At 41.9% G+C, this 12,024-nt stretch overlaps 1 protein-coding gene and 1 long non-coding RNA gene across 2 annotated transcripts; one reads left to right on the top strand and one right to left on the bottom strand.

Moving 5' to 3' along the window:
• Window positions 1–374: 374 nt before the first annotated feature.
• Window positions 375–10,135, bottom strand: SPRY3 (sprouty RTK signaling antagonist 3). The gene is made up of 3 exons (XM_078063875.1): window positions 9,921–10,135; window positions 9,378–9,551; window positions 375–3,727 (listed from the first exon to the last, which is right to left on the bottom strand). Exon 3 carries the CDS (start codon window positions 3,622–3,624, stop codon window positions 2,758–2,760), a length of 867 nt encoding a protein of 288 aa, XP_077920001.1. The 5' UTR covers window positions 3,625–3,727; window positions 9,378–9,551; window positions 9,921–10,135; the 3' UTR covers window positions 375–2,757.
• On the top strand, window positions 9,905–11,318 carry LOC118531030 (uncharacterized). The gene is made up of 3 exons (XR_004914958.2): window positions 9,905–10,024; window positions 10,292–10,381; window positions 10,701–11,318. It is a non-coding gene; the product is annotated as an uncharacterized LOC118531030 (long non-coding RNA).
• Window positions 11,319–12,024: the final 706 nt, after the last annotated feature.

Below are 12,024 nucleotides of genomic sequence, written 5' to 3' on the forward strand. Positions count from 1 at the left end.
CCTTCAGTTTCTTCTACCAAGTGTAAGGCCATTTAGAAATACACTGAGAAGAGCTCTTCTGGGTGTATGGCAGAGCCCAGGGCCCCTCTGGCAGTGCACAATTTGCCTGAGTAAGGACTGCAGGATTGGGATATCAAGGAGCTATCAAGGAAGAGGGACTTGTGTTGTTTTGGGCCCTGAAACTAATAAGCAAACATCCATAGACTAACTTTAGCTCCAGGAACAATGCACTAGTGTCATAGAATCCTTATATATCTCAGCTCTAAGCAAATTTCAGGCATAAGCGGGGAGAAGTGTGTGTTGCTACTCATCACCATCCAGCCGGACCCAGAGAACTGGGCACAGCTTTTAGGAATAGATAAGTCAAAGTTCAATCAGGCAGACTCGTAAGATTTTAAGAAGTTACTTAAAATGGAAGGATCTGAAAGCAACTTAAGAGGTTACAGGTATTGGTTTGGGTTTATAATGTTCCAAGAAGCCAAACCTTATATATGGCACCATTTGCAGCAATATCATTAACATTATTAGTAATCATCATAACATATTTGTATATACAAAAATAGAGCAAAGCAATTCTCGAAGAGGAGGCGAAAGTGAAAGCATGGGGCTGTGTGCAGCCCAAATGTCAGTACACTTCAGGAAGATTCAGAACCAACAAAAAGTAAGTGGCACATATTTCTATAGTATATATCCAACAAAGGGATGTGGATGTTCCCTTCTTCTTCCCCCTGTGTATGACTCTACATTTCTCCCCACCTCTCCACTCTGCAATACACATCCATGCACGCTTTAAAAGAGATGATATATAAAGTTAGAGTCTGGAAGTCTTAAACTAAGTTGGAGCACCTTGATTTCAAGCAAGTGCCCTCAATCTCTGAATTCCTTAGTGAATTTTGGATTCACTTACAGAGGGAAACTGGATCTAATTCTTGTGTCTTTTAACAGCTGTCTTTAGGAGCCTGCCATCCCCACTGCAGCCTTTTCCCGTTGAAGTGGATTCACAACACAGGCTCTTGGTATATTTTTAAAAGAGAAGTCAGTTCTCTGCTTCATATGTCTTTCATCTCAGTTTTCCACTGTTGCTGAAATTTAGGTTCTCAGGCAATTGCCATTGCAGACAAAGCCAGGAGTGAGCACAACATGTGTAGCAAAGAGAAGGCGAAGATACAGCTTGGTTAGGGGTTCCTTGTTTTTGTTTTGTTTTGTTTTGTTTTCCACACTTGAGCTTCTACAAGTGACAGAGCCAAAGGTGATGTCCACTGGTGGCAGCCTCAACACCTGATAGTTAATTAGCTACCCACCGTGCACTGCATAAAGACCACCACACTAACTTGGCATGGTTCCAGAAAAATTGAATGGCAACGGCTTTCTGTCACTGTTAATAGAGTCCTAAGAGAAAAGTCCCATGACCTAATGTGATGTAGGCTAGAGAATACTGAACTAGGAGTCAGAAGGCTTATATTCCAGTCCCAACCCTGCTATGAACTCAGTGTGTGGCCTTGGGAAAATCCCTTCCTATCTCCAGGCCTCAGTTTTCCCATCTGCAAAATAAGGGCATTGAACTAGATTAACAATTAAGATTCCTTCCAGCTCTAAAGTTTTATGACTTTTTATGTCCATAATTAAGGCCTGAGCCATGCAGTCTCAGGGCAGCTAGCTTCTAAGAGAGAACAGACCTCTGCAGTATCCCTTGTTTTGTTCATTTAGCTATAAAGCACGTCTGCCTTTGGCACTTGGGTCAGACATACAAAGTTATGAGCATCCTGATTTACTATCCTACTCCGCATGCTAGTGGAATCTGTCAGTACTATAAGTTGATTATTGGGAAAGGGAGTAAAACTCCAACTAGTTAAACCTGGAAATGTAAGATAATTTTTGCCTCATATGCTCACAAACAGGTGAGTGTGGTTATGAGTGCACACACACACGCCAGGATATAGACTATTGCTAGTGATCAGTTCATTACAGTAATCCGTTTCCCTTAACAAAATTTAGTAAATAGTGTAGCATAGCAAAGTTTGGCGTCAAAGGAAACACCTATGGAAAAACAGCACTTTTGGACATAGTAGAGAAAGAAGGACAGGCAGAGAGAGACAAAGACAGATCAAACAAGATAGAGATATAAGCAGAGAATGGGTTAGTCGGAAAGAGAGAGAGGAAAGGAGCAGAAGGAAGGGAGAGAGAAAGAAAAGAGAGGAAAAATAAAAATAGGGTGGGAATGAAGGGGAAAGGAACAAAGAAGAAGAGGAGAGAGGGAGAAAAAGACTAAAGAAGAGAAGGGCAGTAAAGAGGGAGAAGGGGTCAGATTCCCTGGAACATTGAACACTGTTCCACGTGGACCTGTGAAAACCATCTTAGAAGAAAGTTTCCAAAGGCACTGTGGAAAGTAGAGGGACGCTCAGAGCCTGCATCCAGAGGCATTCTGCTGGGAAGCCCCTGAACCTCCACGTTGCTGGCTCTGTCAGTCCTCAGTGTCCAAATCTCATGCCTACATATCACCTGAATTTGCCATGGCAGCCACAGGGCTAAAATGGCAAGGTGTACAAAGGTGGAAGAGGAGTGGGATAGATACTGTGAGAAAGAACAAGGCATCCTGCACCAGGATGTACTTGGCCATTCCCCTGACACTGCAGGAGCAAAACTGGTGAGGCCTTAACTTTGGCTGCTTTCCTCCTTCTCCCCGTCTTCAAAGATGAGGCCTACACTTTACTAATGGGAGTTAGAAGGAGAAAGCTCTGGATCCATTTGGTGGGAAGGTCATACGGACTTTTCCTGGGCCTTGGGGAATGGTGCACTCCCAGAAGAGATTTTTCTGCACACAGTGTTGGTGTGCCTCTTACAGCGGCAGCCTGGTCGCCGGAGGCTGTCATAGCCCTGCTGGCACAGATGGAGGCATCCACGGGTAGGCAGGTAGCAGCACAGGCAAGGGAGGAAGAGGGAGATGAGACTCATGGCTGCCCAGCGGACAAAGCAAGAGCTAGGCCCACAGGAGCAGGGCTCATCAGCGCAGTTGTCTTCATCATCAGTGGAGCAGTGGTAGAAGAGACCCTTAACACAGCAGAGACAAGTGCCGTAATCGAGGAGGCTCTCAGCAGAGCAAAGGCAACGCTGGTTGCACAGCCAGCAGGAGGGGAGAGGACGAGCTGCTGTGCAGAGGACACATTTGCAGCGCCCACACTCCTCGCAAATGAAGAGGTGCTCACTGGGGTGCACAGCAGATTGCTCGGCTTCTCCCTTCAGAGCACCATCAGCCTTTGGGTGGGCCCCTGCTCCAGGCTGCGTTCGGATGATGGACTGGCCTGAAGGTGAGGGCGTAATGCTGGCCAAGAGCCTTTGATCAGAGGCAGTGGTGCTATGGGACATTGAGCTGGCGATGCTAGATTGGCTCAGATGCTGAGGCAAGGGCTGCAATTGATGGCACTGGCTGAGACTGCGGGGAAGAGCAGTAGGCATGGTAGCCAGCGACCAATCAGATTTGTGGGTTTGCACTATAAGGGAAGGGCTGGAGAGGGCTTGTTTACAGGGGACTGGAGGCCGTTCCACATAATCATTGCTAGCATGAGTAGAGCGCAGTTGTTCAATAGGGAGAATTTGTTGGAAATCATCTGTCACTGCAGCATCCATTTTGCTTTGATTCTTGAGTTCTGAGTGGTTTTGGGTCAGGGTGGCACTTGTGGTGATAAATAGCCCTTGGAGTTACATGGACCTTAGGGCACATCAGAAAATCCTAGGAGAGAAGAAATAGAAACAATACATGAGAAGACACAGACATGACTACTTTGCAGGGAACTAACAAGGCTCCAGCCCTATCTCTACCACTACCTTCAGTTACTTTAGGGTAGTCTTCATGTTATACCTTCATTCTGTAATTGACCTTATCCACTTCTTCACAGGCAAATCTGGTCAACCCAGCCAGACTATAAAGCACTCTGGGAGCAAAGCTCACATCATTGATTCCTTTTGTATTTCATCATATGACTAGGGTCACAGGAGAAGCTAGCTCATTCAGATGCTTGCTAACAGAGGAATCTAGGCCTTGAGCATCAAAATTCCAATAAAAATGGAAGCTAATTTCAAATGCAAAGGCTACCGCCTGAAGTAATGCTAATGTAAGAGAAAAAGCCTCAAAGGTCTTCCATGAGAAGTTGCATGTGTATGTGTGTGAGACATATATACACATGTACATATATATATATATATATATATATATTTGATTGATGGTATGTAAATATTCTCCTTTCAGTAAAATTTCTGATAAGCATAATAAACAGATGAGCAAGGAATTGCTTGATTCAATGAATACAGGCAGGCAAGATGCGATAATGACAGTGATATGGCAGAGACACAGAGAGCAAAAATCAGGCTCTCTGTAGAATAATAGGAAAAAAACTTCCCCAAAGCGGATGGAAGTCGAGACTAATCATCTTGCAGTTCCCCTCACCTTTAGTCTACTTTAACTTATTGAGGAGATACTTCTTTCTAAGTGGCACTGTGGCTCCAGAATCAAACTTTTATATATGTGTGAGTAACACTGGGGACAGGGGGACCATATAAGATGATCCCTGAATGTTTTGAAATACCACCTGTAACTGTTGAATATCTAGAAAGCATATGCTTATGTCTCCGTCATACCACAGTCAGGAAGAGCTGGGTGGTCATTCCCTGAAGGATCTGATGGAGCCTAATACTGATAATGGTGACTATGAGGAAAATATTGTACAAACAGTAGATCACTGTATTACACCACCTGGAAGACTGAACGGCCAAAAAAGTGTACACAAGAAAACCTAAGCACAAAGCCAAGAGTCATTCTGGAGGCATTAGGACCTAGGAAACACTAGCACGAATAAAGTATATATTTGAAATCCATCATATTTCAGGCCTCCTCAAAATAGATCGATTACTCACACTACTGTATGGAATGCAAAGCTTGAATGAGTAATAGAAATGAACAAGTGAAAGAGGATAGTGCTTGATTAGGTTTCCATAAGCAAGCAAACACGACACTGAAATGCGCCCAAAGCTCAATAACAGGAAAAATAAGGATGCCGTTCATAAAGGACTCAGTGGCTAATAATATGACCAGACTCATTGCGTTTTGAGGCTATATCCCCATGCAAACCTGTTTAGTTGAATTTACATCTGTTCGCTTTTTGAAAAGAAGATTTAATTTGGTTAAAAATAACTTTTCTGGCACATCACAGAAAAGAACCAGTCTGACTATAATTTCACTTTTTAGCTGGTTGTTTTGGTGTTATTTAATGCAACACAAGAGAATGCAAATAAACACTATGGACATTCTAAGGCTCGAATATCTATGAAACTTTTGTCAAATCACTTGTTTGTGTGGGCCTCAATTTCACTATCTCTATAATTATAGGGGTAAACTAGGTGATTTTGAAGGACCCTACCCCATTATGTTCTATAATTCTATAACTACACAATTTGACAAAAATTTCTCTTCATCTACACCTTCTATATCTCCAATCCTTGAGGGTGAACTAAGGAACATGCCCTTTTTCATTTCGGCATTCAAAAGCAAAATTTATGTCTCTTTTATTTACTTGGACTCAGGCCCCTGAAGCCTCCCACATCTACCTTTACTGTACTTTGCTAAGATTCACAATCTCAGCACTGGAAAGGAAAAAGTAGTTTTCATTCGAACACCTAAATAAACAAAAACACGGGACATCTGGGTGGCTCAGCCGGTTAAAGGTCTGCCTTTGGCTCAGGTCAAGATCCCAGAGAGCCCCACATGGGACTCCTTGCTCAGCGGGGAGCCTGCTTCTTCCTCTGCCTGCCGCTCCCCCTGCTTGTGCTCAATCTCTCTCTCTCTCTCTCTCTCTGACAAATAAATAAATAAATAAAATCTTAAAAAAAATAAACAAAGACACATTGTTCAGCTGACTTGCAGGGTATGTGCACGTAGAAACTTTGCATCAGGAAGAGTCTTTTGACAAATTTATAAGAAATGGATTTATTCCTCATTGATCAGATAAAGAATGCATGGGGCCCCTTGTGTCCTTTATACTATGAGAACAGTAACAAACACACTGGATGCATTTTAGACTAATTGATTTCCCAAAGGAAATTAGATTCAAAACATATTGGAAATTCCAAGAATCAATAACTCAAAGGAAGGCATACAAGGTCTCAAAGTTACAAAAGATAATCCTATGGGATTCCAAAGATATCACTAGGTATCTCAGGGACATGCCCAGAAGGTTGAAAAGCTAAGCTTGGAGGAATCTAGGTCATAATAGAAATGACTCAGAACCATGTTCAAAGGGGATCCTGTCTTGGCAGCAGAAGGGTATATGGTGCTTAAGTTGAGAAGGTGTATCTGGATATTGATTAGATTGCTGTGAGACTGAAAAGTTGAGCTGCTTGGTTGTATAATTAAAGGAAGCTTTGGGCATTGGTCTGGGATGATGAGGTACTACTGTCTTGTTTACAAGGGGCTTAACAGGATGAACTCCTGACCTGCAAAATCTTTTATTAGAACGGACTGTGGCAAATCTGCAATACAGTGGGAAGGAGGACCTGGGCAAAATCAGAGTGTAGAGAAGGATAAAACAGTATTGAATGACAATAAAATGTTTGCCGATCCGATCTGGCTAACAGGATGAACTGAAGTAGATACTGTAGGGAAAGGTAAGAGGGGGAAAAATTGAGAAGCAAAAAGGCAAGAGCTGCTACAGCACATATATGAGATGAAAAACTACTACTGCATGCATGTTTATGATTCAGAAATCCACTCATTAAAGGGCCATTCATTGTGAACAAAAACAGTTAAGAAACTGTTCTGTTGGTCAGTTCCATATTCTATTAAATGAGAGAGAGAATATGCATATCACATATTATTAAATAGGAGCCAAGGTGATTACAAGTCTTGGCTGCACATTGGTGGGATCTAGTGATTTCTGTCACGTAGTGCCTCTGCAGTAATGAATGATGCATTGTAAACCCACTCCCATCTCAGTTCCTCTGGCCAGGTGCTCCTAGCTTTCTCAACAGTTTTTCTGTAGCCCTGAAATTTTCTGTTCAACCTAAACAGAAATTTCTTTTCTTATGCCAACTTAGGGACTAGAGAGCTAAATCTATTCAAGAAATGTTGTTCGTTAATGAAAGGAAAATGTATTTACTCCCTGGAACCTAAAATCTGCCATGTTGAGACTAAAGTTGAAAACTTCCCTATCTAAAGCCCTACTATGCTAACACCCTTAGACAGTTCTGATTTCTCTGGTAAATCCTTTCTGATACAATATGACTCAACCTCAATTTCAAAGAAGGGAGGGGAGAGAAGGAGAGCTTGGCTCCTGTTTTCTCCCACTCCCATGGGTTCAATGCTGTTTTGTACCTTACTGTGTAACAGCTCTGGGGTGTGTTACTTTTTTCTGTGCTCTGCTGTTATATACACTCCTTCTCAGAATAACTGAAAGCAAACATAGGGGGAATTTCTGCTATGGCTTTATATGTTTTCTTAGTTCTACTGTTCCAAAGTCTGCTCTCCAAAAATCCCTCTCTGTGCAAAAGCATTTGCATCTCTATCAAAGCACTCCCCCCTTACAAATACCAAGTTGTATATAGTTTACATTACTAACCTCTCAGCCACTGACTGGGCCTCCCTCCTACCACATACATCTTGCTGGAGCTGCCAGGTTCTCACCACATTTAACTCTTAACTTGTCACTTTGCTACCCTAGCCGTATTCATTACTTTAATAGTTTCATTAAGGCTCATAGCAGTTTATTGCAAACTAGAGAGTCTAGCAGCTTTAAGACCTTGCATTTTTAAAGATATAGGTGTTTTAGTGATGAGCACTACAGGGAAAAGTTGTAATATCAAATGAATTCACACACTTCTAATCCTGAAGAAAATGCTAGTTGTTCACTTAAGAAGCAGGAATCTTTCTTTAAACACCATATCCTTTTACAAGATACAAGAAATTTAAGTTCTAGTCTTAACTACTTTATTGTGTGACTGTGGGCAAATGACTTCTATCCCAAGCCTCAGTTTATCTACAAAATGAGGGGCACTAAAGGAGGGCTTTTAAAGCCCCTTCTTGTTCTGAGGCTCTAAGTTTTTTTATGCTGGGTTTGTTGGTTGCATGTCTCTGTCTCAAAAAGTCTTTCATGAAGAATTAGTCTCCTTCCTTTAGGTTTTTTAATTCCTCACTACCCAACTCCTCAACTCTGAATAAAAACCTTCCAAATCCAAGGCACTCAGATCACTATCTAGATTGTTTCTCAGCTAGAAAGACCTAAAAACAGAACACAAAGAAACAAAAATGCATAGAATAAAGTCTTAGTACATGTTTATTTAGAGGTACAGGGAAGAAGACTAATACTTCCTTGTGGATAAAATGCTAGTCTGTGCCTTATTGGTATGTATGTATGCAGCTGACTTGTTGGGAACATGATTTAACACCTGGTATATCCAAATTCATGTAATAGCACATTATGTTACAATGAGGTCTTAATGTACCCAGAAAAGCAACAATAGTTTGCGTTTCAAAATAGATTTTCTGTTTAAGAGTTCAAGGTCTGTTTTCTGTTCATCCAACTTGGTTTGCAACATGCAGAGGTGAATGCTAATTATAATTAGCTAGAGGAATGGAAGGGAGTGTAAACCACTGTACTAGGTCCTATCAAATGCCTATTGGCTAACTGGACATGCTCACAGGTTCTCACTTTTGACAAAATTTCCGTATGCCACACAGAGACATGTGCACACACACCCAGGCATGGATCCAGAGATTTCTAAATCACTGCTCTGACTCAATGTAAGTAGGGGGTTATGCCGTGTCAGCTTGCGCCATTTCTACCCAGGGCAAGGTGATGTGATGAAATCTGAACGATGCACAGCCCAGACTTGTGAGCCAATAGCAGACTAGCCCCACGCTGACAGGATGCCCGCTGGGCAGCCAGACTGGCCTCAGCACGGGCTCTCCCTACGTCCTCAGCTTGGGTGGTTAGGCTGCGCTATAAGGGGCTTAGGCAAGAACCAAAATGCGTTTAAAGGTCAACAAGCTAAAAATTAAATTGACATTTGGCTACAAAAGGGCTATTTTGAAGTTCCATTTTGATTTATAAATTTCCAATACGGATAGTTTTCTGCAAAAGCTGATTCATTTAAATCAAATTTAAATGGTTTTCATTTTATTTTATCCATGCGTTTGCTCTTGTACGCGTGCACACACACGCGCGCGCGCGCACACACACACGCGCGCGCGCGCACACACACACACACATACACACACACACACACACACACACACACACACACACACACACACGATGGCCGGAATGAATGGCAATCTATGCATTGCATAGAAAGAATTCTAGGGTCTTTAAGAGCTAATCTCTATGGCTTACCTTGAGGAAAAGGTTTATCCATGCTGAGGAAAGCAGAAGAACTAATGCCCCATTTGGCTCAAAAGACCTCTTCTTCTCCTGAGTCTTTAGGTTTCTCCACCTCTCTTCGGAAAGTCTGAATGAAAACTCCTTCACTGGCAGTGGAGCCAGAAACAGAGATAGTTCTGTGTCGGTCTTTCTGACACAGCAGAGAAAACGGAAAGAAAAAAAAAAAAAAACGGTGGTGCGGGGGGTGGGGTGGGGAGGAGAGTCAGACCTGTAGTGGCAGATACTTTGTATAGATTTTACATGCAGATCTAAATCTTGATGCACGTATTCCCCAAAGAAAGCTCAGCAGGGTAAGTTGTTCATCTCCTCCTCCTCTTTCTCCTCCTCCTCCTCTTCTTTCTCCTCCTCCTTCTTCTATTTCTCCTCCCCCTCCTCCTCCGCCTCTTTCTCCTCCCCTTCTCCTCCTCCTCCTCTTTCTTTTCCCCCTCCTCCTTCAGCGTTTTCCTTCCCCTCCTCTTCCCTCCCCCTTCCCTCCTCCCCTTCTTCCTTCTTTACCTCCTTCCCCTCTTTCTCTTTTGCCTCCGCCTCCGCCTCCGCCTCTGTCTCCTCCAATCTGACGGATGAACCGAAGCAGCAGAAACTGCAGTTGTAGACACAGGGTATCTCAACAGAGCAATAGATACCGCTAGTGTGTGATTATTTATATAGCTCAGGGTGTGTTGGTATATAATCTGCAGAGACGGGGGGAGGGGAGTGAAATTGCAGTGTGTTCAGCTCAGCTAGCTGGCTGTTTTGTGAATGTACATGATTTCTGAAGGTCTTGTGAATGGATTACAGGGGAGGATGGGAGGAAAGGGATTTATTGCTCCTTGTTATAATTTCTTTCTCTCCCTTTCTCTGTGTCGTTTGCTTTCCCGGAGCTGTAGCTCTTAATGCTTAGCTAAGTGGCGTCATCCAGTTGAAATTGAATCGACCCATTAGAACTCCCCATAGGAATCTCTGTATCCGGTCCTTGGGTAATGACTGAAACAAAATTTAAAGGGGAATGGGGGTGGGGTGGAAAGTAACAATTTTAAGGAGGCCTCATTTAAATATCTCTGCCGATCACAGTCCTACCAAACCACTCAGCCCTTGCAGCTTCTATCAGATAGAGCTTCTCCTTTGTTTAAGGGTTTCTCCCACCTCTTACCCGCATTCATTCGCACTTTTTCAGCACCAATAATGATTGTCCATCCATCATCCATTGGGAAACCATTACCCAACTTGCTTTCCCTTTCTGCCTTTAGTATGCCATATAATCAACAAAATTTTTTTGTGTGCCTTCTGTTGTACTAGGTATTGTGGATTCAATAAGGAAGACAGAATCCCTGCCTTCATGCAGCCTCCTTAGGACTGCCAGTCTTCTGAAAATAAAGCAGCTTTGGACATTTTCTCTTAAAGTGAAGGACAAAGTTTTCTGTAAATTATCCTCAGTCCACTAATTAAGTAGGAATGGGTCTTCCTTTTGGGCATCCAAACAGAAGCACTTGCATGAAAACAAGTCTCATATTTAAAACAAAAGAGATCTGATTTCAAGTCCTGCTTCAATGGACAAGTAGCAAGAGCTTGATCATCAACATTCTTAGGATGCCTTGCTTACCCCATCTATAAAAATGAGATGGTAAATGGTGACAGTTCTGAGTAAAACAAACCTGTGTGAGTCACGAAACTGAGATTCTTAATCTTACTCTAACTCCTTGTGTGACCTTTGTAATTTACTTTCCCTCTAGTGCCTCAATTTCTACATTTACATGAGAAGATCTGATTAGGTAATTGCTAAGGTCCCTTCTAGCTCTGACACTCTATTATTTACACCCTCTCAGGAGGATTAAGAAAACAAAAGAAAGCATGGGATTAAAAATATATATGGTTGTGTGGGTCTGCATGCTCATTATGTGTATGTGTGTGTCAAAGGTGCTCCAAACTCTTTTGTTGGTGGGTAGGTATGTATAGTGTATACACACACATATATGTACATACATATGCGTGTGTGTGTATATATAATTTCTAAGCAAATCCAGTTCCCTTCCTAATCAGAATTTCTAGAGTCAAGAGATTTGCCTATGTAAATTCTTCTCTTTTATGGCTCAAACATCTTCTTTACTCTTAATATTGACTTGAGCTTATCAAGATCATGAAAAACATTAAAGCTAATCTGTAGTTTTATCTGCAGAAGAGGAAAGATTTACTGATATATTCATTCACCCATTTTTTCAACAGGTATTTATTGCACATCAACTATGTGCCAAGTACTGAACTAACTAGATTTGGGTCAAACAAATCAGGGTTCAAATTTTTGCTCCTAAATTTATGAGCTATCTGACTTTGGACATCTCAATTCACCTCTCTGAACCAGTTTCCTCCATTCATCTCTAAAATGAAGGTAACAATAGTCCCCACATCACAGAATTGTGCTATTTCCTATAGATTGAATAAGGTCTTGCATTTGAAAGTTTTATCATGTGTCTGGCATATAGTAAGTATTCAATGAACAGTAAATATGAATATTAAGAAAATTAAGAAATTGTTCTCACCCTAATGAAGCCCATAGGAGAGGGAGGAGATGATTTCAATTTGAAATCCTTTTATTTTTTTAAGCTCCATTTTTAAATTTGAGCAG

Source organism: Halichoerus grypus, chromosome X (assembly GCF_964656455.1).
Source record: "Halichoerus grypus chromosome X, mHalGry1.hap1.1, whole genome shotgun sequence".
NCBI lineage: Eukaryota > Metazoa > Chordata > Mammalia > Carnivora > Phocidae > Halichoerus > Halichoerus grypus.